General features: G+C 46.5%; 1 protein-coding gene across 1 annotated transcript in view; it reads left to right on the top strand.

Annotated features, from left to right (window-relative positions):
* The first annotated feature begins 7,299 nt into the window (after positions 1 to 7,299).
* The window catches only part of SEC63 (SEC63 homolog, protein translocation regulator), a 54,726-nt gene continuing 35,772 nt past the window's right edge, over positions 7,300 to 26,253 (top strand). The window contains exons 1-3 of the mRNA XM_064170148.1: positions 7,300 to 7,588; positions 20,140 to 20,239; positions 21,944 to 22,058. Of these exons, the coding sequence (XP_064026218.1) occupies positions 7,465 to 7,588; positions 20,140 to 20,239; positions 21,944 to 22,058 (339 nt within the window). The 5' untranslated portion in view covers positions 7,300 to 7,464. The remainder of the gene's footprint in view (positions 7,589 to 20,139; positions 20,240 to 21,943; positions 22,059 to 26,253) is intronic.

The raw sequence follows: 26,253 nt of genomic DNA, 5'->3' as shown, positions 1-26,253 counted from the left end.
CAGCCTCAGCCAGCCTGGCCTCAAACACCTCCAGCCATGGGGCCTCAGCCACCTCCCTGGGCAACCCATTCCAGTCCTGGCGCTCCCTGAGAGCCTCAAAAGTCCCTCCCCAGCTTTTTTGTAGGCCCCTTTCAGATCCTGGAGGGCCACAAGAAGGTCCCCTGGGAGCCTCCTCTTCTCCAGCCTGCACAGCCCCAACTCTTTTACTCTGTGCCCACAGCAGAGCTGCTGCAGCCCTCTGAGCATCCTCCTGACCCTGCTCTGGACACACTCCAGCATCTTCACATCCTTCTTGTAATGGAGGCTCCAGAACTGGATGCAGTACTCTAGGTGGGGTCCCACCAAAGTGGAGCAGAGGAGAAGAATCACCTCCCCGGCCCTGCTGGCCACACTTCTCCTGCTGCAGCCCAGGCTCTGCTTGGCTTTCTGGGCTGCAAGTGCACACTGCTGGCTCATGTTGAGTTTCTCATCCACCAGCACCCCTAAGTCCCTCTCCTCAGGGCTGCTCTCCAGCCTCGCACTGCCCAGCCTGGATTTGTGCTTGGCTTTGCTCTGACCCAGATGCAGGACACTGCACTTGGCCTTGTTGTACCTCATGAGGTTGCCTTGTGCCCACCTCTGCAGCCTGTCCAGGTCCCTCTGGATGGCATCACTGCCCTCCAGCCTATCTGTGCACCACACATCTTGGTGTCACAGCTTGGTCATACATACATAGTCTCAGCCTAGTGGTGGTCTCTGTTAATCCTTTGACGGAGCTGGAGAAGAGTGCTACAGGTCCTTGGCCTGGCCTGGCTGATCAGTTTTAATTAGGTTTTAGGAGCAGACAAAAATGTATGTTGGTGTATTTTCATTCCTCCTTTAGCAAGTCAGAAAATGATCTAATTGTAGTAAAAGGCAGAGCATTCCACATCTGGAAATGGTCATTGTGGTTGGGGAACAGGGGGGGTTGCTATGCTGGGGAGAAGGAGCAGCCCAAGGACAGTGGCACTGAGCACAGCCCTTCCTTTTCATAGAATCATAGAATGGTTTGGGGTGGAAGTGACTCTAAAGATCATAACCTCCCTGGGCAACTTGTGCCAGTCTCTCATCACCCTCACTGTGAAGAGTTTCCTCTTAATCTCCAGTCTAAATCTCTCCTCCTTAAGCTTCAATCTGTTCACAGAATCATGGAATGTCAGGGGCTGGAATGGACCTCGAAAGCATATCCAGTCCAACCCCCCTGCCAGAGCAGAATCTCCTGTACCAGATCACACAGGAACACATGCAGGTGGGTTTTGAATATCTCCAGAGAGGGAGACTCCACAACCCTCCTGGGCAATCTGTTCCAGGGCTCTGTCACCCTCACAGGGAAAAAAATCCTCCTCATGTTTAGATGAAACTTCCTTTGCCTCAGCTTGCACCCAGTGGCCCTAGTCCTGGCACCACCCAGCAGAGCCTGGCTCCAGCCTCCTGGCACTCACTCTTTACATATTCATAAACACTGATGAGGTCACCTCTCAGTCTCCTCTTCTCCCTTGTCCTATCATTACCAGCCCTCATAAAAATTCCCTCCCCAGCTTTCTTGCAGGCCCCCTTCAGATATTGGATGCTGTGGTGGTTTAGAAAGGTAAGTGACCTGTCTGTGGAAAAGCTCAGAAAATAAATACTGGTAATGGAATCAATGTTGGCAAGAGATGATGTCATTGTACCAATCAATCCTGCTTCCCAGCTCACCTGAGCAATAACTCTCTCTAGTAGCCCACGTTGAAAAGGTTGTGGCTGCAGATTTATGTCACAAAGTGACAGTGCTTTCATGAGGAATGGGAATGAAAGCTCTACAGAATCCCCCTAGTGCCGTCATTATGCTTGCACAGCCTCTGCATTTGCTTTACAGATCTTTATCACCTGCTGCCTGACACAGAAGATGTTGAATACAACACAGCTTTGGGCCAGCCTGGGTGTTAAAGTAGGGGTGGAGGGAAAGGGCAAACTGGAAGTCAGTGGAGGTAAAATAAATGTCGTGGTGTTCTTGTGGATCTTCATGCCACACAGGTTGGCAGTCAGCAAGGTAAGACAAGAGAAGCTTTACAGCACCACGGAGCTGCCCATTGCTGGGGCAGGTCACTCTCACTGCAGCAGGGAGAGCTGTGTTTGGCTGGTCTGAGGCTGTTGTGCATTTACTGGTCTGGTGTGAATCACTTAAGTGGTTAGGACCTGTGCCCACTGGGTTAGGCTAAATCCTAACTCAAACATTTACCTGCACTCCCTGTCTCCAGTGCCTGAATCTCTGGATAAAGGACATCTGTTTTAAACCAACCTCCTGCTAGTTTCCTCCAACTTCCCCCGTGCTGATGTTGCAATGCTTGCAAGCAGCTCTTCCTCTTGGCCACTGTTGCCTCAGATTTGTAAACCTCCAACACCTTTCTTGGCCACCTCCTCTGCAGAACCCCAGCCTGCCTTCTTGCTCCCTGTGAGGTAACCATATGATGATCTCCTTGACCCTTCCCTGTGCTTCCTCTACTTCCACCCTCTCTATCAAAGCATCCACAAGCATCTGCCTCAGCCACTCTAGATCAGTTCAGCCAGCAGGTACTGGTTTTAAAGCCCCTTTTATTTTTGCCACTGCTTCTCTTTGATATTTGCTTTTTAATCTTTATGAATATATTCTTATCCTTTGCCTTCTGACACTTTAATCTAAACCCAGATGCTCCTGGCCCTGAAAAATAAGCAGAGGATGAAGCAAAATGGGGAACTGTAGTTAATCATCAATTGTTAATGGAACTTGAACAGAGTTCTTATGAGGAATGGCTGAGGGAACTGGGGCTGTTTAGCCTCCAGAAGGGGAGGCGGAGGGAGACCTCATTGCCCTCTACAACTACCTCGAAGGAGGCTGAATTGAAGTGGGAGTTGGTCTCTTCTGATATGCAGCAAGTGACAGGACAAGAGGAAATGGCCTCAAGCTGTGCCAAGGAAAGATCAGGTTGGATATCAGGAAAAAATTATCTGCTATCTGCAGAGAGAGCGGCCAGGCACTGGAACAGGCTGCCCAGTGAGGTGGTGGAGTCACCACCCCTGGAGGTGTTTAAAAATGTGTGGCTGTGGTGCCGAGGGATGTGGTTTAGCAGTAGTGGTGGGATTGTGAACTCTAGGTGAGCAGCTGGACTTGATGATCTCAAAGGTCTCTTCCAACCTCAACAGTTCTATGATTCTATAAAAGCCAATAAAAAGGGGTCTGGGAGCCAGCCCCTGTGCACTGCACTCATCGCTCTGCAACCATTTCTTGGGTGAGCCTTGCATGGGTAGCAGCCAGGCAACGGCATCCATGGGAATTTCACCTGATCACTGGCAGCATGGGTGAGATTATTGAGGAATAAACAAGATGTCAGGGAAAGCCCTTCCCAAAGGTTCAAACAATATTTGTTACCAAAGCCCAGTCACGGTGACCAGACGGCAGCGTTGCGCCGTGCTAAGCTGCTGTACCTTGGGGCAGGCTCGTGGGGTGGGCCATAAGATCACACTTCTGGGCATTTTCTGAGCAGCAGAGGAGTAAACAACACCTCTAATGCGAAACCAGAGGCAAAGTGAATTAGGTGGTGTCAACCCTTTACAAAGAAAAGGCATTTTGTGAGTTTCTGTGCAAAGACCATTTGAGCTCTAAGCTTCGTAATCAGCTTGGAAAACAGTTTAACCCGCAGGAATCTTTGTGACTTGCTCCTGTCTTCCCCAGCTTGCAAGGTCAACTATCAAAACAGGTTGTTTGAAGAGCTCTGAGTGCCAAGGGGGGAGGGTAATTTATCAATTGCTTTCTGTTTCTAAAGGCAGTGCTACTGCAGCCTTTTTGAGGGGCAGTGGTCAAAAATACAGCATCACCCCAGTTAATTTAACCAAAAATGGGAAACTCGGAGGGAAAAGTAGGGGTGAGGACTTTGCAGATAATCCACTTACTGCATCTTTGTTGTGCCTATCCTCATAATACCCCTGAGTTCCAGTTGCTGGATTTAACTGCCATAATTACTGATTTCCAGAGAAGCAGCAGCAGCAGTGCTCCAGCTTTCCCTGTTAGCATTCCCAACATTAGTGCCCTCTTCTGATGCCTGTGAAGCTCCACAGCAAAGCCTGCACCTCCTCGAAGGCAAAACCTTCGTGGCTGCTCCCTGTGTGGGGCTGGGGTGAAGGTGGAGACAAGGAGACAGACAAAAAGGAGAAAGAGAGAAAGCAAAAGAGGAAGAAAGAATAATGAGAAAGGAGAAAGAAGAAAGAGGAGAGAGCTCAGTGTTTTGGACCTAGGTTAGAGGAAACCCTCAACCACTAACCAAGTGCTCAGCTCCAGTGTTTCATGCCCACAATCATTCCCTTGCACCTAGCAGCAAAGAAGGAAGTAGGTCACAAAGCCAACCAAACTGGTTCCTGATGTAATTCAATTGTTGGATCTTCTGCTAAGGGTAAAACTCCAGGGAATCAGAGCCCAAACCTCAGAGATGAGCTTAGGAGACCCATAGGGTCTTGTCTTCTCACCCTTCTGGCACTGCACTTTGCTCGGAAGCACTGTGGGGTTGAGGCTGTCCTTAACCTCCACACAACTGAGATAGGAGCTGCCAGCAACTTGCTCGAACTCCTCCCTGAACTTGTCCTCCCAAATCCAGCTGCCATGCAGCCTGGAGCAGGTGGACAACTACACTTAGCACCCAAAGCTACTCAATCAACAGTCGCAGCGGTATGTGTAATACCTGAAGTCCAGGATCCCGACCTAGAGATACTAAAAACCCTGGAAGTGATGCCCAAGGAGTTGTGGAGCAAAGAGGGAGCGAGGTGAGCCTGCCGCAAACGGCACAGGCGGCGCAGGCAAAAGCAAAGGGAGGGACGCCCTCTGCTGTAAAGCGGGACCCTGGCCCCGGGAAGCCGAGAGAGCGCCTCAAACCCACCGCGATCCTTGCCCAGGGCATCTTAAAGTGTGCCAATCCCTTCATGCTACCAGCAAGCACGAACCAGACTGGCTGAAGATGGAGATCCTCAGTGCGTTATGGTGATGGATGTGACTGCAGCATCCTTCAGTATTCTCATGGGAGAATCAGAGAATTATAGAATCATTTGGGTTGGAAAAGACCCCTGGGATCAAACAGTTCTACAAGTTCACCCCTAAACTGTGTCCCTAAGCACCACATCTAAATGTCCTTTACCCACATAAGGAGAGGAGAAAGGCAGTCCTTGTCTGCTCTCACTTGAAAGGGATGACAGTTGATGTGGACTCGCCTTCCACAGGGATTTAGTGCATCTCTCACCTTATTTCCTTGGATACTGAAAGATTGAAGGGATGCTGAGTTGCAGAGTGAATTAGTTTGAGTGCAAGAAGTCGATGATTCACTAACAGCTATTAGAAATTGTGCTGTTTAGAAGACACTATAAATCTATGCACTGCCTTAGCAACCGAGGGACACGGTTGGTGCACCTCCAACCAAGCTCCAGCTGTGTCAGAAGGAAGTGAAATATGCTACAGGAAGGACAGCAGGTAATAGATTCCAGAAAGAGTAAAATCTATAACTGCAACTCCTTGGGCAGCTCAGGAAACAAGGGATTTTAGGTGCAGTTGGGCTTTTCTGAGTGTGGATGCTAGGATGGGGTGAACTAACCAAACCTCTGACAGGGACAACAAAAAGATGAAGAAATAGAACCCATTGGGAAAAAGCTTTCAGAGGGTTGTCAGGCTTTCAGGGAGGGCCTTGGCTTCAGCTCCAGCTTTAGGACTTCCAGATTACACAAACCCTTTTGATCTGTGTATACATGAACAAAACCAGAGCGGCCAGTGGAGCATTGATGCAGAAAGCAGGACCTCAGTTTTACCTGTGGCACACTACTCTGTTCAACCACATCTGGTGGCAGCTGGAGCTCCAACACTGCCACCAGTGCCAGTGGCAACACCAGCTACCAGAGTGAGAAAAAGTCAGCCTTCAGCACTGGAGCACCCAGTTATGACTTACATACACCTGACAGCCCCACACTCAGTGCAAGCTGCCGCCACTCCTGCACGGCAGCCCAGCTTCAGCCTCACTGGGCTGAGATCAGCACTGACCCCTCAAGCTCCTGGGCACACTGCAAAATGCCAGTTGCCTCTTTTCCCAGCCCCAGGGCTCCAGCAGTGACTGGGGGCAGCAGTTCTGTTGGGTGCTGAGGGCAGGCACTCCAGGAGATGGCTGGGGTGCTACCTCGGGGCAGGGGCAACATCTTACTGTGAAGAGGCAGTGGCCAGGGGCAGAGCAGAGGTCAGCAACCAGCTCCTCACAGGCTTCCACTTTTGGCCACCTGCCTGCAGGAGCTGGGTGAGGTCATGGTGACTCTCGGGACTGCAATGGAGCTGAACATGGGGAGGTTGTCTTTTAAGTCTGGATTCTCTACCTGGTGTGCAAAGACCAATCAACACAGTCAGAACATTTTATTCCAGCTGCAGGAAAAGGTGCTAGGAGGTGGCAATCCCACAGTGCTAGCACACCAAGTGGAACCTGTGGCAGGGGTTTACACAGTGAAATGCATTAGCTATGCCCCACATTAACAGGGAAGACTTAAGCGTTGGTCAATCCCTAAACACTCAGCTGAAATCACTGCACATGCTCTAAGAGGCTTGTAGGCAGCAGCTTCTCCAGCTAGGAGCTGTGGGTTTTCGTAGAGCACTGAGGAATGGCCTCAAGATGCACCAGGAGAGGTTTAGCCTGGATACTGGAAGCAACTTCTTCACTGCTGTGCTGGTTTGAAGCAAGCTACAATGTTTGGGTGGGAAGAACTAGATCATAGGCTGCAAAAGGAAAAGAGTGGGGATGTGAAATTCCAGTTCTTCTCACCCAAACATTCTAGCCTGCTTCAAACTAGCACAACTGCAAGGGCTCTTTAGAAGCCTCCCAGGGAGGTGGTTCAATCTCCATCCCTGAACCGTTTAAAACAGGCAGAGATGCGGTGCTGAGGGCCACAGGTTAGCAGCGGACTTGGTGAAGTTAGACCTTGGCTGGACTTAATGATCTTTTCCAACTGAAACGATTCTGTGACCCTGTGGTAACAAGCTGAAGGGACCTAAAGGTTACACCTGGCGCTGCCAAGCACCCATACATCCGCGTCCCTACCCCCGTTAACTTAGGCACTTGGCTCTGAGGGACGCCGGCGCCGAGGCGCACCCACCCCCAGCGCCTCACGGGCAGGCGGCAGAGCGCGGGAGCCGCCCGGCGCCGGAAGCCGAGGGGCGGAGGCGTTGGGCAGCCAGTCAGCGCGGGGGGCGGGGCCGCGGGCCGCCGTGACGCCCGAGTGCCTATGGTGGCTGCACAGTGACACGTCTGCTTCCGCGGCGGCGCCCCGGGGGCGGGGGAGGGCCAGCGCCCGTTCTCGCGGGATCCCGGAGCGGCTGCTGCGGCCCCGCGTAAAGCCGGGACGGCGAGACCGGGCCGCCGGCGGAGGGGACGCCAGCGGCGGGGGCTAGGCGAGCGAGCGGCGCGGCGCTGAGCTGCCATGGCGGGGCAGCAGTTCCAGTACGACGACAGCGGCAACACCTTCTTCTACTTCCTCACCAGCTTCGTGGGGCTCATCGTCATCCCCGCCACCTACTACCTGTGGCCACGGGACCAGCACGCCGGTGAGCCGTCCTGCCCCGGGCCTGCGCCTGCCGCCTACCCGCGTCCCTTTTCCCTCTGACTGCCCTCCCCCCACTGCCGCCTCCACACCGCGGTAGAGCGGGGCCGAACCGGGCCGTGCAGGACCGGGCCCGAAGCGGGGCCGCTCCGCCCCGCCTGGAGCGCCCGAGCAGCGCTGCGGGAAGCACGGCGGGGCGCGACTTGGGCGGCTGCCCCTTCTAGGGTGCGCGGGGCTAGTGTTTTAGTGGCTGTCAGCCATTTAGCGGTACCCGGGGAGAGACGGCCGGCGGCAGCGTCCGAGCCCGCCTCCCCGAAAGCACGCTGCGATCCGCGCCGCCGCTCCTGCAGAGTCATCGCTGCGCTGGGGGCTCGGGCTTTGTTTTGGCTTTCGCCGGGTTTGTTTTTGCGGTGGCTTTGTTTTCTGTTTTGGTGTGGCTTTTTCTCTTGTCTTCCCGGGGTGTTTCAGGGCAGATGACCTGAATTTTCACCGTGGGAAAAGAATAAACTAGAGAGTTGAGGCCAAAGACGAAAAGTTACCAGGCTCTGGATTTTGTTTTAAAGCTGTAAGGTCACAGCGAGTGTGAAAATGGAGCTTTAATTTTTCCCCACTGCAAGTCATGGTTTAATGTCCAACGATTTGTGTTCCTCCCTTCGGGAATACGTTTTGTGGCCCTCTAAATGTCAGAAAGTTTCTCTGAATACTTCTGCATTCCCTTTCCACAGTCCTTTCCCTCTTGGTCTTTTTTTGCATCCCCTCTGTTCTTGGAAGGAGAAGGCATTTTGCTATGTAGGTTGCACAGGAATACGTTTTCGGCTGCAGTTTTGAGATGGGAAAAGAGGTAGGAACTGTGTTTAGGGGCAGGGTATTAAATGGTTAGTGGATTAGGGATGCTCGATGCTGATTCCCATAGCTGAAGCTGCTGACCTTTTAGAGTACTTCTGCTTTGCGATCTGAGATGAATCCCTTCTGTTTGCTGCATCTTTTCACGCTCCCTATCTGGGGGTGATTTAGTGTTTCCCTGTGCCGTTCTAAATGGCTTGCATGATGCTGTTTAACCTAGTTTTGAATCTGACAAATGCTCAGCAGCGAAATTGCATTCCTACAGCCTTCTGGTAGGGAGTAAGTAGGAAAAAGAAAAGGTTGAATAAATGCCGATTAGATGCTCAATCATCACCTTTTACAGTCCTAGGTGCTGGTGAACATGTCTGTGGCTTCTTTGGGGGCACTAGCTAGAGAACTTCTTCAGAAGGCTAATCTCTGGCCCCCAGATGCTACCTGTGGTGTGGTCGAGGTGTCCATTCTGTTGGAAAGAAATGTTTCTCTGCCTTGCCTCTTGAGTCCTGACTGTTGCAAAAGGGAGGTGGTGTTGCTGAAGACATTTTGTAATCTTGGCATTGTTTTTAAGGAGCAGGGGATCAGAGAGAGAGAAGAGAACTTCAGTGACCTTTCTCCAAGACTCAATATTTTGGTTTTGTTCTTGGGAAGGATGGGAGGCAGTCAGGGAGAAAATTACTGTTTCTCATAAATGTTTTGATTCCTCCGTGGTTCAAGGCTTCTTCTTAGGAAAATGAATGTGACTTAACTGAGATTCTGGTACAGGCAGTAGTGGCAGTCAGTGCTGTGAACTTCAGTTTCAGGGGGCTGACAGAGCTGTAGAAATGCAGCTGAATTCAGTAGCCTGACAGTTGATCTTCAGATATCTTTATGGACTAGCAGAAAAGGAAAACTTCACTTTGGAGTCTGACTATCTGGATTGCACCCAAACAGACCTGCCTTTAAACATTACTCAGTTCTTTTAGTCAGTGTGGTCTAGTGCGTGGCAGGTCTGCTGCACATCAGTCCTGCAGTTAGAGCTAGCTTCTTACACAGCTGTATCAAACCATGCTTTCTAAAACACAAGGTAAGTTTTGTTACACTGTTGGTACAAAAATGAGTCAACTAAGTGAAAATGGCCAGGCATGGCAGTGAATGGAAGGGAAAGAATGATTTCTGCCTCGTAATTGTCTTAATGGATTTTAAAGTGTGACTGTACTGCCAGTTCTTAGCATACAGTTTAATAGCCTGCCTACAGTCTCCTGGTTGAGTTGTGTTCTGCAGGCTTGCTTTGTCTGAGGAGCTGAGATGCTGTACAGATCACATTGAAGGCTAATGGAGCACCCCCGAGCTTCATTGTGCTGCTTTGCTCCTCGAAGTGTCTGGCTGCCATGCCTCTCCTTTTCAGCACAGCCCTCCTAAAATCTTCACACAACTTCAGATGCATTCAGCAGTACCTGAGCCAGCGTTTAAGCTGGCTTTCAGTAAGAATTTAACACCTTGTGTTGATGCAAAGTAGCAGTTGTTTAGCCGTGAGTTTGGGGCACTAAAAACAAGCAGCCAAAACTGAACACATACATATATGGTTTTGGAAGCTAAGAGAAGATTTGTGTCTTCAGAAGAGAAATTTGCCAGCCCTGCCAGCCTCTGATTCCTGCAGTAAGCAGGGGTATCTAGACTTTGATAAGAAGTGTTTATTCTGATACTAATTTAGAGCAGATTTTCCAAACAGTGAGGCACAGTACAGGGCCAAACTGAAGCAGCTCTGCCAAGATCCCTGCTTGCTGGTGGACTGCTTCAGCCTGCTGGGAGGGAGGAGAGTGAATTGGAGTGAGCAGTGTGATGCAAATCATATACCTGCCCTTCTCACTTCAAGACCCTTTTGCAGTGTGAAGCAGAGCACCCATAAGACAGTGAAGATTCTTTTTTAGGTGGAAACTGGTTTGGAAGATGACCTTCAGCCATATTGTGTAGTGAGAGCAGGCTAGAGCTTGTCTGAAGCAAAAATGAAGTGCTTATAGTGGAGAGGTCAAGCCTTTGGTGCCCTTCTACAAATGCCCTGCCAGGAGTTTCTGGTTCTTGATACAGTGTGGGGAGAGAAATGAGAGTGCAGAATATTTGCTGTTCCCTTCAAGTAAGGGCTAGCACCAAAAATTTGGGAGTTGCTGATGGTTTCTAACATTTCAGGTTTTGTTCTGTGCTGTAGCTTTATAGCAAATAATAAAAAGTAATCACTGTGTGGGTTTGCCATAACAATAATAATCAGTGTTTGCTTTTGCCATGGTGAAGACTGGAAAGTAGGACTACACCTATACTGCTTTACTACTTTTGAATAAAACACAAAATGTATTACCTAATGTCACATTTCTAGCAGATATTTTTTTTTGCAAGCCATTAAGTTTTTGCTCTTGGTTCTTTCTAAAATACCCTGATTTATCCAGGCTTTCAGAGAGAGTCCATAGGAAATGCTGCTGCAGCCTGCAGCAGGGATCAATAGATTTCTATTTGGGAGGGTTTTGCTGTGCTGTGGTAGTCACTCTGTGAGCCTCAGCTTTGATAAAGCAAACAAACAGGTAATTGACTTTGTAAAACGGATTTGGCCCGGTGACTTTATCCCCTCGGTGTTCATTGGAGAGCTCATAATGCTTTTTGCAAAAGGTTAATTGTTCAGCTTTGTCTTGGGCTGCAGTTTCATAACTGCTTTGAGGTGGCAGTGCTCTAACAGAGAAAGTCTTTATTTCTCCGCATTCCTTGTGCCAAATGGAGCACCTGAGCAGTGTGAGGACCTGAAGTTAACTTGAGCTAAAAACTAATTGTGGGTGCATTTTTGTGTGTGTTTTATTTTAAATGTTTCTTAGTTTCTCCCTAAAGTTCACTTTGTGGGTGTGTGGGATGGTGCAGGATGAGAAAATGAGCGGGTGGGGGAAGAAGACTTGATGCTTTTGGTGGAGGTGATGGGGAGATTGCCATGTGGTTTACCCTTAACTTGTGTCTTTAAAACATGTGTGTGTTTTGTTAGGGGGAAAAAAAGCAACCCACAACAGTTCATACTTTTTGTGGATTATTTGTGATTTGGGTAAATATTGATTTAACTTCAACATAAATTAACGGTGAGATAAAGAGCCTGCAAGAAGGTTGCAGAGGGACTGTTTGCAAAGGCCTGCAGTGATAGGATGAGAGGCAATGGTTTGAAATGAGAGAAGAGCAGATTTAGACTGGATGTGAGGAAGAAGTTCTGCACGGTGAGGATAGTGCAACACTGCAACAGGTTGCCCAGGGAGGTGCTTGAAGCTCCATCCCTGGAGATATTGAAGATTAAGCTGGTCAAGGCTCTAAGCAATACCTTCCAGTGTGGGGATGTTCCTGCTGACTGCAGACAGCTTGGACAAGATGACCTTTGGAAGCCACTTCCAACCCAAACCATTCTGTGATTCTATGACTAGTCATGATTTGAAACAACAAATATGGTTGCTAAAATGTTACTCTGGCATAGATTTTTTTTTTTAACTAAGAATTATTTTCTTAAATGAGAATTTTCAAGTTGCTTTTCAAAAAGCTAATGGTGAGAGCTGAAGATGCTTTTGTTTTCTCAGCAGTTAGGGATGGATAAGTGCCCATCACAGTATCTTTGTGTTGCTGACCTTGCTGTGAACCAGTTCTGCTGCAGGCTTGTGTGGATTAAACATCAGCATCCAGAAAGGAAATGAAGAGTAAGAGCAGAGTGGCTGTAGTTGGATAACACACAGTGGTTGTTGCACAATGCTGATGTTTGCTGAACTTGGTGTACTTTTTGACTTAAACCTGTGCTGCTGAAGTGAGATAGGCAATTACAAAGGTGTGCTGAAAGAGGTTGTCATAGATTGTGATGTTCCTTGTAGTTAAGTACATATATCTCTGAAAGCTTGTGATTTCAGTCTTTTGAGTTGCTTCAGGTCTGGGTTTAGTAAGTGATCCTGTTTTGGGACACTGCATATCCATAACATGTTACAAAGCTGCTGGAAAGAATAAAAAGTCTCCAGGGCAGGCTTTCAGCTGAATTCATTGCCCTCAGTTTTGACAGGGTAGCTGTGCTACCCTTGGGTCATCATCTTTATGCAAGGCTTGCATGCTGGGTGTGTGGCTTGCATCTCTTGATGCATTTCACAGGTACAAGTTTCCAAGGCGAGGTAGGGAGATGATGGCATGCTGCAAATAAGTTTTGTGAAAGTCTGTCTTGAAAGTGATCCTGGCAATTCCTAAGCTGCAGGACTCTGACACTTTGTGTTCTTTGCTAGAAGAAATCCTTTTCTGTTGAAACTAAGCAGCGTTCTTTGGGTGAATTGTCCACATCTGGTGGGTGGAATGGTTCAGATCATAGAACCAACCAGTTTGGAAGAGACCTTCAAGCTCATCCAGTCCAACCTAGCACCCAGCCCTAGCCAGTCAACCAGACCATGGCACTAAGTGCCCCAGCCAGTCTTTGCTTGGACACCTCCAGGGATGGTGACTTCACCACCTCCCTGGGCAGCCCATTCCAATGCCAATCATTCTCTTTGTGAAGAACTTCCTCCTAACATCCAGCCTAGACCTCCCCTGGCACACCTTGAGACTGTGTCCCCTTGTTCAATTGCTGGTTGCCTGGGAGAAGAGACCAACCTCACCTGGCTACAGCCTCCCTTCAGGTAGTTGTAGATGTACCTCCTCATTTTTCTATCGGAGTCCACTGGAGCTGTGTTTTAAACTTGCTGCCTTGGCTTTTCTGAGTAGCTTGAAAGCAGAAAGGACACAGGAGGCTAGGATGTGTTCCTGTTCTTTCCTGCTGCTTGGAAAACCTGGCTGCCATTTATTCTGGAAATGAGGAGGGGTTGTTGGATTTTTTTGGTTGCTCTAAAAATTGACTGAGTGATCTTTTAAAACTTCTGTATGCAACAGGACAAGGGGACACAGCCTCGAGTTGTGCTGGGGGAGCTGTAGGCATGATACTAGGAGGGAGTTGTTGGCAGAGAGAGTGATTGGCATTGGAATGGGCTGCCCAGGGAGGTGGTGGGGTTGCCGTCCCTGGAAGTGTTCAAGACAAGCCTGGTTGAGGCACTTAGTGCCATGGTTTGGTTGCTTGTTTAGGGCTGGGTGCTAGGTTGGACTGGATCATCTTGGAGGTCTCTTCCAACATGAAAAAAAGGAGGAAAAAATCATCATAGAATGGCTTCACTTGGAAGGGACCTTAGAGATCATCCACTCTGACCTTCCTGCCGTGGGCAGGGATGCCTCTCTACTAGACTTAGCTGCTCAAGGCCTCATCCAGCCTGCCCCCAGGGAAGAGGCATCCACAACCTCTCTGGTCAAACCTATTCCAGAGCCTCACCACCTTTTGTACTGAAGAACTTCTTCCTAAGGTCTAACCATGCTCTCCCTTCACTTCAAACCGTTCTCCCTTGTTCTGTCTCTAGATACCCTTATGCAGCCTCCCTGTATGATTTCAAAAGCCCAGGGATGCATCACACCTTTGCTTTTCAAGGCTTTCTAATGCCAATACCTATGTTAAAAACTGCAGGAGGGGTTCACTATTGTTAAGGGTTTTACCCATCAGATGAGAAGTCATTTTGACTAGAGGATCAGCATTCGCCCCCCACACTTGTCTCTGTAATCCCATATCAAAGGACAGTGCTTGAAGTGCTCTTGGGCTTTAATGAGGATCCATGATCTGGAGCTAGAAGAAACAGATAACTTTTACCTGCTTTTTCGTGCTTGGAACCTGTCCCCTGACAGATGAAGGATTCCAGGACTAAACCCCAAAGAAGATACAATCCCTGTTTGACTGCAGAGCTTTATCATGAGCAGCATGTAGTGCATTTCTCCTTGTCTGCTCAGGGTCTGCAGGATATTGCCAGTTCTGTGAGATGGCAAATCCACTTGTGTGAAAAGGAAGCTCCTTGTGAGAGGAAGGCAAAGCTGAAAAAGGACTTGATTTATCCACAGCTTGCTCATTAGGAACACCTTGCTGCTTTTAAGTACAGTAATTATCTGGGATTCTGGCTCTTGCTGGCTTGCCAGCTCCTTTTTCTTTCCTTTATTATTGTTGGTGGTGTGTGTTTCTTTTTCCCCCCTTGGAGCTAGTCTCTTCCTACTACATTTTTTCTTTTGATCCAGTTGCATAGGTTGTCTGTAAATACCCAGGCAACCTGTTTTTCCTGGATACAGATTTCTTACTCAGTGGTGTGCTTCCAGTGGCTTTCTGCTGTCTGCACCTCTCCTCTCTCCCAAGTAGCTGCCTGTTCTTGAATTCCACAAGCCAATGTGTGTTAATGATGATATGTGACAGAGGAAGTGCCTCAGGATAACTCTGAATAATTTGAATAATTTAGCCTCAATTTGGGGAGGATTTGATTCTCTCTTTATGTTCTGGACAGATAACTATAAACAATCATTCATCTTTTTAGTGCCCTGTTTCCTTTTGGGGTTGTTAATCAAATAAGGCCATTACCATCCTAAGCTGGGAAAGAAATTAATGAGGTGCTTTTTTGCTTTGATATGGTTTAATCAGCTGTAATTAGATTTGATCCAGAGTTGTTCAGATGCATGTATTACCAAAAGAAAAGGGGGAAAAAAAGAGTGAAAAAATAAAAGTGAGAGCTTCTTAGCATCATGTCTTAAATCAGTGTTTGTCACAAGAGGTCCCCCTCTGCAGCATAGCTATTCCAGAGCATCATTGCTGAAGACTCAACTGATGATGCTGTGTGCTGCTTAACTACCCAAAAGGCTTAATTTTTGCTCACACCACTTTTTTTCCCCCTTTCCTTTTGTTTTATTTTTTCCTCCCTCTTTATTTGTATTTTTCCTTTCCTTTTATTTTTTTTCTTTCTATTTTTTATTTTAAAGCATTATTTTTCTCCTTGGTACTCTGGTCAGGTTGGTCACAAAATGTGACTCCTGCAGCTGTTAGTGGAAGGCTGAAGGGAGTTCCAAACCCTCAGTTCTTTGATTGTTACAAACCACCTAGCTGCAGTTATTGATATTTCATAGAGTTGTCAGGGCTGGAAGGGACCTCAAGGATCATTTAGTTCCAACCCCCCTGCCATCAGTATGGACACCTCCTGCTAGGTCAGGTTGCTCAGAGCCACATTGAGCCTGGCCTTGAAGACCTCTAGGGAGCTTCCACCACCTCTCTCAGTCAGTTTTCTACCACAGTCAGTTTTTATCTGAGAGTGATTTCCCATTGGAATGGGCTGCCCAGGGAGGTGGTGGAGTCATCATCCCTGGAGGTGTTAAAGACTGGATGAGGCACTTGGTGCCATGGTCTGGTTGACTGGATAGGGCTGGGTGCTAGGTTGGACTGGCTGATCTTGGAGGTCTCTTCCAACCTGGTTGATTCTATGAAATTATGCCAGCTCTTTAGTTCACCTTGCACAGCTCTTTTTCTTTTCTCCATAGTGCCTTCCTCTAAGGGCCTTTTGGAAGGTTTTTGGCACGCTAAGATGAAGGGCATTAGCTGTTCTTGCAGAGAGAATGCAGGTGAGGTAAGAGAAGGTCATCTGATAGCTGTGAGGCTGGACAAAGGCAGGTTTGAGAACTGGGGCACTGTGGCACAGCGCTTTGAAGAAAGGTACAACAGCTTGTTAAAAACATCCTGGGCAAGACACTAGAAGGACTCATATCCTGTTAGGCTTAGTTTTACAGGGTTAAGTAAACAGCATTCTCTTAGTCACCTTCCTTCTCCAGGAGTGTTGGTAATCCCTTTTCAGGTGTTGGCTGTTCCTGAAGGCAGTGTAGTCAGGTAGGACAGTGCCATGCAGCCCCTTGGTTGTGCTGGAGAAGTGCCTGTGGGGCTGTGGTGCAGATTGGATCAGGTAGCTGAGCTGGGTCAGTGTGGCTGAACCGAGCAGTTGGCTTCATCTTTCTTCAACATTGCACGGCTGAATTTGTTGGCACTGTTTGAAATGAACATTTTATGCTTAACTTCAAGGCCCAGCTTCACAGGATGCTGGATTGTGTGTCCAGTTCTGGGCCCCTGAGTTCAAGAGAGATGTTGAGATACTGAATGTGTCCAGAGAAGGGCGACAAAGCCAGTGAGGGACCTGGAGCACAGCCCTGTGAGGGAGCTGGGGGTGTGCAGCCTGCAGAAGAAGAGGCTCAGGGCAGACCTCATTGATCTCTTCAACTACCTGAAGAAAGGCTGTAGCAAGGTGGGGTTGGTTTCCTCTCCCAGGCAAGCAACAACAGAACAAGGGGACACAGTCTCAAGTTGTGCCAGGGGAGGTCTATGCTGGATGTTAGGAGGAAGTTGTTGGCAGAGAGAGTGATTGGCATTGGAATGGGCTGCCCAGGGAGGTGGTGGAGTCACTGTCCCTGGAGGTGTTGAAGCCAAGCCTAGCCGGGGCACTTAGTGCCATGGTCTGGTTGATTGGCTAGGGCTGGGTGCTAGGTTGGTCTGGATGAGCTTGGAGGTCTCTTCCAACCTGCTCGATTCTATGATCTCATTTAAACTCTATTCTTACCCTGAAAGGTTGCACTGGATGATCCTGGAGATCACTTCCAACCTGGTATCCTATGAACCTGTGAAACTTAAGCACCTTTGTCTTCTGTGAAGCTTGTGTTGTCTGATTGTTCAAGTCTCATCAGTGTCTTTATCATAGTTGGCTGTTTAAAACCCACAGAGCATTTTCTTCCCTCATTTCTCTGGCAGAGCTTTTTAGTCCTCATAACTTAATCTGTCTAGTTTTTAATGCCACCAGCTCTTTATTTTTGTTTGAAATGCCACTTCTTTCTGCCAGTTATGTCTCTTCAGTTTCACATTAACAATTGTGGTTTAATTTTGAGTAACAATTAGCTCACTTCTAGTTGTGCTGGATCCAGTTCTGAATCACTGGAGATCTCCCACGATTTTTGTCTTAAAAGGGGGAACAACAGAAAAAAAGTGCAAAGAGAGAATGCCAAATGAATTTGCATTCTGCTAGCAGGGAGTTAGTGTTGCCCCTTTAACCCTGGGTTTATTGTCTCCTGAGTTTTTCCTTCACAGTGCTTTCTAAAGCCTTAAACAAGCAAAACTAAGTGGGCAATTGCTTAACCAACTATTAGTCATATTCTTTTTGTGGAGAAGGGTTCATGTTCAGTACCTGTTTTAAGTATGTGAACAGTCTTTGCCCAGCAGAACAACTGCAAAATCCTCGTGTGGTTCTGTCTTGCACAAAACTGAGAAACAACTTTGGAAGCTTATTTTGAAGCCCAGCAAGAGTTGGATCAAATGCCAGGGAAGGAATTGTCTTCTGTTATCTTGCTTTCTCCCTCTCTGGGGGTGATGGGGCTACTAATCTTCTCAAGGAACCCCATCAAGCTGTTTAATGCCATGCTGTGTTGGGGGGAAAATACACTACATAGATTCAAGTAGTTCAGAATAAGCCACTCTACTTTTCCTGGTCCCAGTCCCTTGTCTCTGCCAGCTTTAATATTTCTCTTCTTGTACTAGTCAGTGGGTGGCTGAGTGTCATCTCTGTTTCTACTCTGCCAAATCAACCAGAGTTTAAAATATCCTACTCTGCTCCCAGTATTGGCATTTATGGTCACGTTTCCCTGGCCCCTGACTGCAGATTGCTGCTCTGAATGTTTAATCTGAGTGGCATGCTGGCTTAGAAATTCCAGCAGGTCACTGAGCACTGCATTCCACCTCCCAGTGTCTTCAGGATAACTAAAGAGAAGTTGTCTTCCACAACCACCTTTGGGATATTTGCCAGAGAAAAATGTTTCTGTGTACCATAACTGCTGTTAAGGTTAAGATGAAGGCATCACTTTGTTCCAAGTTGAGATTTAAGGCTTTTTAGGATGTGATTGACATGTGCTTTGCATCAAAGCTGTTAATGTAATTCCTTCATTTAGATAATTCACAGACTTCTGAATTAGCAGATTTAGTCACTTGGTTCACCTGCAATGTCCAAATGTGCTGAGACAGGAAGAGCTTTTTTCTCTCAATCCTTTCTCATTTAGTCTGAAAAGGGCCAAGTGGTCTGTCTTTTCTGCAGGTGAGCTGGTTAGTGACCTACTCACTTGAAGTGTTGCAGATCAGACTCTGTAATCAGACAGCTGAGTTACTTAATCAGGATTGGAATCACTTTCTAACACAGTTTTGGTGCACACAGAATTTCTGTGCAAGCAATTTGCTTTTTGCCATACTTTTCTTAGCATAAAAGACTTGGACTGAAACTAAGTTGGTCTGAAATACAACTAATAACTCTTTTAGGAGGGAGAGCTTCCATGCCTTGTCTTGGTGATGCTCACAGTGTAAATACAGTTTCTTCCCTGAAAGGATGTGGGAGGAAATCTCCTTGGCTAGTTTAGTGTTAATGTGTCTCCTCTCTTGCCAAGGGCCCTTATTACTGAGCTTACATGGCTTACAAGCAACCATTATCTTATTCTTCCTTCCTTTCCCCTCCCTTCAACAGGAAAAAAACCTAAATGGGAGCAAATTATGAAAAGCAGATGTTGCAAGGAGGAGGCAAAAGCATCATGTTTTGAATTGAGGAAGTAGCTGCAGCTCTGGCTGTGCTCTTCAGTTCTGTACAAACACTGTTTTGCATATGGGTGAGGGGTTTGGGGCTTTGTTTTTAATGCACACAGGAGCTGGCATGCTGAAATGGGAGACTTTGTAGAATGGCAGAAATAAAACTTAAAGGTGCATATAGAGTCATGGAATTGTTTCAGTGGCAAAAGACCAAGGTCATCAAGCTGTTAACCTGGCACCACTATGGCCATTAAGCTGTGTCCTGGAGTGCTGTGGCCACACGTTTCTTGAACACCTCCAGGGATGGTGACTCCACTGCCTCCCTGAGCAGCTTGTTCCAATGCCTGCCACTCTTTCAATGAAGAAATTTTTCCAACTAACCAGTTTCAGGCACAATTTCAGACTCTTTCCTATCTTTCTGTCACCTGATGCTAGAGAGAACAGACCAACCCCAACCTGGCTTCAGCCTCCTTTCAGGGAGTTGTAGAAAGCAGTGAGATCTCCCCTCAGCCTTCTCCAGGCTCAAAAATCCCAATTCCCTTAGGTGCTCCTCATAAGACCTACTCTCTAGACCCTTCACCAGCTTCTCTGCCCTTCTCTGGATATGCTCCAGCACCTAAAGGTCCTTGGAGTAAGAGGCCCAAACCTGAACCCAGTATTCTTCACAGAGGGAGTGATTTGCCATTGGAATGGGCTGCCCAGGACAGTGGTTGAGTTGCTGTCCCTGGAGGTGTTCAAGCAAAGCCTGGCTGGGGCACTTAGTGCCATGGTCTGGTTGATTGTCTAGGGCTGGGTGCTAGGTTGGACTGGATGAGCTTGGAAGTCTTTTCCAACCTGGTTGATTCTATGATTGAAGGTGTGGCCTCACCAGTGCCCAACACAGGGACATGAACAATTCTGTACTGGCCACGAGCCAGACGAAGTGATGACTGACATGTGGCATGGGGAAAACAGAAAGGATTCCTTTTAGGTAGCAGAGAATAATCTGACCAACTCCTTCTTTATGGATGTGCAGTGACACTCAGATGGATAAAAATATTTATTTTCTCTAATACTACTGAACCTGAGCTCTGTGCTAAAGGGTTGGACTTGATGATCTATGAGATCTCTTCCAACCTTGGTGATACTGTGATACTTTTGTTAGTCCTCCAACTGACCTTGCACTACCTCCTGTATTAAAGCCAGGGTGAAATGAGCACGTTTGTTTGTTCTGCTTTTTGTCAGGTTGGTTAATCACAATCTCTCTCTTGTTTCCTGTGTTTCTTTGACAGAGCAAATCCGATTAAAGAATATAAGAAACGTGTATGGAAGATGCTTGTGGTACCGTTTGCGACTGTTAAAACCACAGCAAAACATAATACCTACAGTCAAGTAAGTGCATTGCAGTTGCATGGCATTCCAGGAGAGCAATTCCTTAGGGGCTTTTTTATCCTTCTAAACCTCTGTATTTTGTAATCAAAGCAGCTGCAGTTATTTGGGCAATGATAGCTTTTGTGTCACAGAAGAAACGTTTGCAATCAGCTTCATTCGAATAATTAATAGTTAAGCATTAGTATCTCAGTGGAGCTTGATGTCAAGATGGATCCTGTTTGTCCTTTATGAAATATCTGCTAAATGAAACCAGTGATCCTCAGCACTGATAAATAAGTAAACAATGCATTCACTTGTTCCCAAAAAATAACCCTGCCTCGCTGAAATGAATGGTGCTAGGATGTCTTGTGGCTTCCCTGTTTAATCTGCAAACATCTATATGTTCGGATACACAACAGCAGTAATTTGTGTATTCAAAGCTGGTGGGTTTATGTCCTTCATTTATTTGGTTATTGCTCTTATCCTCAAGATATTAGGAGAGGCTGTGGAAGCTGGGGTTGTTTAGCCTGGAGAAGAGGAGGCTCAGGGGTGATCTCATTACTGTCTACAGCTACCTGAAGGGAGGCTGTAGCCAGGTGGGATTGTGTGGGAATGCAAAGTGAAGAAGGATGTGGGAACGGAGTGAAGAAGGATAATAACAGGTGGATGCTGACCTTGGTTCCCACCAGCTGCTGGCTACCTTATCTCAGAAAAGATAGCTAATGGACAGCTCGTTAATGAGAAAAACAAGGCCTGGTTTATGCTGATGGAGTAGGTTGTCCTTGACTAATTATGCTAATATGTAAGCATGTGCCTTGTGGCCCTGAGGGTATTTATTGAGAGCTGAGTGATCAGTAAAGGTCTCTGGCATAATTCACATTGAATCGTTTGGAGTCCATGTGCCTTTGCCTTTGATCACACTGACCTGTGAGAGCCTTGACCACATTTCCTGTGGCAAGCTAATCAGGGTTCTGCAACACCTGAGTTAAAACAGGTATTTTGCAACAGGGTTGGGCTCTTCTCCTAGGCAAGCAGCAGCAGAATGAAGGGGACATGGTCTCAAGTTGTGGCAGGGGATATCTAGGCTGGATGTGAGGAGGAAGTTGTTGTCAGAGAGAGTGACTGGCATTGGAATGGGCTGCCCAGGGAGGTGGTGGAGTTGCTGTGCCTGGAGGTGTTCAAAGAAAGACTGAATGCAGCACTTAGTGCCATGGTCTGGTTGATTGGCTGTGGCTGGGTGCTAGGTTGGACTGGGTGATGTTGGAGGTGTCTTCCAACCTGGTTGGTTCTGTGATTCTATGAGATGATTCTATTCTGCTGTCTGATACACCTCTGTTTCACCTTTTTTTCCTTTATAAGCATTGACTTTGTCTAGGATCAAGTTAAAGTCACCCTTTTAAAAGAGGAGGTATTATGTAGCTGCTGAGGTCAGAGATTGAAAGAATGAGAAAAGTCTTTGCTGGTAGCAAGTTGCCTTTGTTTGAAAAAAGAAGTGGAAGACAAATGAATTAGATGTCAGGAGCAGTCTCATCTGTGTCAGAAGTGGTGTTAAAACTGAAATACTTAAACCTGCTTTAAAGTGCCTTTAACGTTTCTCACTATTGTAATACTGTTTCTTCAAGACTGAGATCTAATGGCATCCCATGTTGTTTTTGGAGTCATGCTGGAGCCAGTGGATTTGTACATGTGAAATGCTTTTATTAATTTTTTTTTCTCCCCAAACAGGAAAATAGTCCTCCTTGCTGGCTGGGCATTGTTTTTGTTTCTTGCATACAAAGTTTCCAAAACGGACCGAGAGTATCAAGAATACAACCCCTATGAGGTTTTACATTTGGATCCTGTAAGTAGCAGCACCTTGCACTAGTATGGACTGTTCTAAGTGTGATTTTATCTCTAGAGGTGTTTTGAAACCAAATCAGTTAACTTTTTGGTGAATGTTGGCTTAGTGGTTTTGTTCTTTGGCATCTACTGCCTGTTGTAAAGTCAGTGCTAGTGGGAGGTGTCCCTGCCTATGGCAGGAGGTTGGAACTAGATGATCTTTGAGATCCTTTCCAACCTAAACCATTCTATGAATCCATGATTCTATATGCTTTGCCCACACCTATACTGATTTATGACTTCAGTATCTGTCTCCTTCAAAATTCCAATGGCTTTCTTAAGGTAGTGAGATGAGTTTTTAAATATCTATTCTGCATCTTACTCTGATGTTGTTTTCCTTGCTTGGTGCAAGCAAATATGATGCTTTCTATGCCCTCTGCAGATCTTCTCATGGCCATTTTTAGGGATGCTGCTGAATAAACTGTGTAAAGAAGAATGGGGATTCCTTTGATTTACAGTCGTTGTGCAGCAGTATTTCTCTTGCAGATGAAAGGTTTTGCTGAAGGGTGTTGGTGATGCACATTTTGATGTAGTAAAGGTTACTTTGTGTCTGTGAAGTAATTAGCCAGCCAGTTTCATTAAGGTGGACAAAAAAAATGCTGTAATGTTTATCTAGAAAGCAGATGCAGTGCTTCATTTGTATTGAAAGCCTGGTTACAAAAAGTTATGTTTCCTGAGGAGACAAACAGACTTTCTGGGTATCTCTTGAGCTCTTATTTAGTCCTGTCACGGTCTTTTTTTCATCTTAACCTCAATACCTTAAGCAAATTCTCTGTCTGTGATAATTATTTCCTGAGATAAAGCTCCTCTTTTGAATAACAGTGAAGTCATCTTTTCAGGGCATTTTTTACTCTCCAGTCCAAGGAAGTACACTGTAGATAGAGCTCAGCACAATCACGTGTTGACTGGACCAGTTTTGACTAAACTTGATGTTATTGTTAGTGTGGGAGAGCTTAACATCTATATGGAACATTAACAAGTCTATTTCTTGCCATTAGTGATGTGGCTTGTCAGGATGAGGGTGGGCATCGTTGCTAGCCTGATTCTAGCTAGACAGGTAAAACAAGCCCTTCCTGTTGTGTTGTTTAAATTCTGCTCAGTCCCTCTGTGAATGACTGTTTGCTGACCTCTTCTCCCTGACACACAGGAACAAGATAAATTGTTATTATTGAATGGTATCTGCTGGAACCATGCAGCTGAAACCTTCATTTATCTGGGTTAACTTGGGTTAAACAAACCAGGCTGGGCATTAGATCATCCCAGGGTTTTCTTTTGTCATCTTTGGCAGATTTCTGCAACTAACAACACCAAGGAGGGGGGAAAAAAAAAAGGGTGTAGTGAATTGTAACTTAATATTTATTAATGAAAACTTGTGTACGTGCTCAAGACTCATGGAACTAAGCCAGACAAAGAAACCACTACTGGAATGCTCCAAGAACTGAGAGAGGGATAAAGCATATTGTCATAAGGACGAGCAGAATTAAAGCCAGAGATGTTATAAGGGGAGTGAAGAGAAATCAGTTGAAATAGGGATCAAAATAGAGTCAAAGATCCCAGAACTTGTTTGGTTTTGTGTCTTTCTGTGCTGTCAGATGATACCTTCAAAAACTTGCAGTTTAGACTATGTGGGAATTAACAGCTTTCTGCTGTTCCATTGAGTGGAACTTTTAGAGTCACTGCCAGCCTCACTGGTGTTGAAGGGATACAGCATCATAGAATGTTAGGGGCTGGAAGGGACCTCCAGAGATCATCTAGTCCAACCCCCTGCCAAAGCAAGATCACCTAGGGCAGGCTGCACAGGAATGTGTCCAGGTGGGTTTTGAAAGTCTTCAGGGAAGGAGACTCCACAGCCTTTCTGGGCAGCCTGGTCGAGTGCTTTGTCACCCCCACTGCAAAGAAGTGTCTCCTTGTGTTAAGGTGGGACATCCTTTGTTCTAGTTTGTATCCATTGTTCCTTGTCCTACCAATGGGCACCACCAAAAAGAGACTACCACCTTCATCTTGATACCCACCCCTCAGGTATTTGTAGGTGTTGATAAGATCCCCTCTCAGCCTTCTCATCTCAAGACTAAATGGGCCCAGTTCTCTCAGTCTTCCTCAGAGGAGAGATGTGCAAGTCCTGTGATCACCATCATAGGTGTTTGTTGGAGTCTCCAGCAGATCCCTGTCTCTCTTGAGAGAGCAATACCACTCTAACCCTGACGTCATGCTTCCTATTTACTGAGTAACCTTAGTCTAGAGTTGCTGCATCTCTCAATTCCTTCCCTATTCAAAGCATTGTACTGTAAGAATTATAACTGCTGGGATCAGCAGATAGAGCCTGATACAAAACCTTATATTTCAGATACAGATGTTAGTTTTGTTAGATAATGGAACTGTTGTTGCTGTTATAAAAACCCCAAACTTCAAAAAAAGAAAAGAAAAGAAGGGAAAAAGCTTGCAGGTGTCAGCACTTGAAAGTTGGAATACACAAAGATGCCTTTGCTTCTTTACAGTCACACTGTGGCCAGGCTTACTTTGCTATCTTCTGTTAGCATATCAGCTTATGGCAAGAGGCTTTTTGCCTCCAGAAGAGGAGCACAGCCTGGACAAAGTCCAGATAACACACATGCACCTTACTTTGTGTCAGCATTTCATTTGGAACATAGAACAGCTAATTTTGGAGCACATCACTTGAATTCACTGGTACATAAAGCACTCCTATTACTGCTGATTTATTGGATAAGTATACTTACTGCCATTTGACAAGTGGGATCCAAATGTAATCATGAAGCTCAAAACTGATTTTAGTTTTTGATGTTTAAGGTACTCAGGGCCTTTAAGTAGTTAACAGAAGGAAGCTCTGTGTTCATAGCAGAGTGGTGACTGACACCAGCTCACCTGCTAAGCATTTCTGTAAGCTTAGGCTCTGAAGCATCATTTTAAAGACTGAGTAGTAAGCAAGTAGTGACATACAGCATTTTATCATCACCTTATCAGGGATGATGTGCACCCTCTGAGGCAGGGGGAGAAAAATATGATGGTTTTCTTTTTCATGTGAGCCATTAAACCCCATCTCTTCTTCTACAGCAACCTTTCTCTTTTCCTCCCACTTTTCATCTTCTGCTACTTGTCTGGCATTCTTCATCTAGTCTTAAAATGACTGTTTTTACTTGGAGTCTAAGTTTATTGTGAAGTCAATTAATCCTGTGCATTAAACGAGGCAGACATTCTGTTGGAGAATGATAGACATGTTGTGTATTTATATAGAGAGATAGAAAGTAACAGCAAATGAATCATCAGGGTAGTTTAATTTGTGGATAAATTTATTGGAACAGTGCCATCATGGATCTGTGATTGAGAGAGGTGATTCTGCCACTTTACTCTGGTACGACCTCACCTGGAGCAGTGCATCCAGCTCTGGAGCCCTCAACACAGGAAGGACATGGACCTGATGGAGAAGGTCCAGAGGAGGGCCACGAAAATGATCAGGGATTTGGAACATCTCTGCTACAAAGACAGGCTGAGGGAGCTGGGGTTGTTCAGTCTGGATAATAGAAGGCTCCAGAGGGACCCAATAGAAGCTTGCCAGTGCCTGAAGTGGGCTACAAGAAGGCTGCAGAGGGACTGTTTGCAAAGCCCTGCAGGGACAGGGCAAGGGGCAATGGTTTGAAATTAGAGCAGGGCAGATTTAGATTGGATATTAGGAATGAGTTCCATCCTGTGAGGATTGTGGAACACTGCAACAGGTTTCCCAGGAATGTGTTTGAGGCCCCAGCCCTGAAGATATTCAAGGTCAGGCTGGCCAAGGCTGTGAGCAATCTGCTCTAATGAAGGACGTCCCTACTCAGTGCAGCAGGGATGGACTGGATGACCTTTGGAGCTCCCATCCAACCCAAACCATTTTGTGAGCATCTTTCAGTACCTTCTGTGGTTAATATGCAGTTAAGGTCAGTGTGCCAGACTTCTTGGAAAGATCCTCATGGTTCTCTGAAAGTTAGTAGGTAGGTTACTAGAAAAACTTTACCTTCACTTACTAGAAAGCTGTGTGGGTTCTCTGGAGCAGTGATGTTCACAGTCCAATCTGAAAATGCATACACAGGGGATTATGTTGAGTTGTTGAACGATGTGCTGTAGTAGAATAAAAAGCAGTCTCTCTCTCTCAGATGTAGGTAATG

The sequence above is a fragment of the Pogoniulus pusillus genome, chromosome 33 (genome assembly GCF_015220805.1).
Source record: "Pogoniulus pusillus isolate bPogPus1 chromosome 33, bPogPus1.pri, whole genome shotgun sequence".
In the NCBI taxonomy this organism is placed as follows: domain Eukaryota; kingdom Metazoa; phylum Chordata; class Aves; order Piciformes; family Lybiidae; genus Pogoniulus; species Pogoniulus pusillus.
Note: the sequence above shows the minus strand (reverse complement) of the source record. Positions and strands in the feature narration are given on the sequence as shown.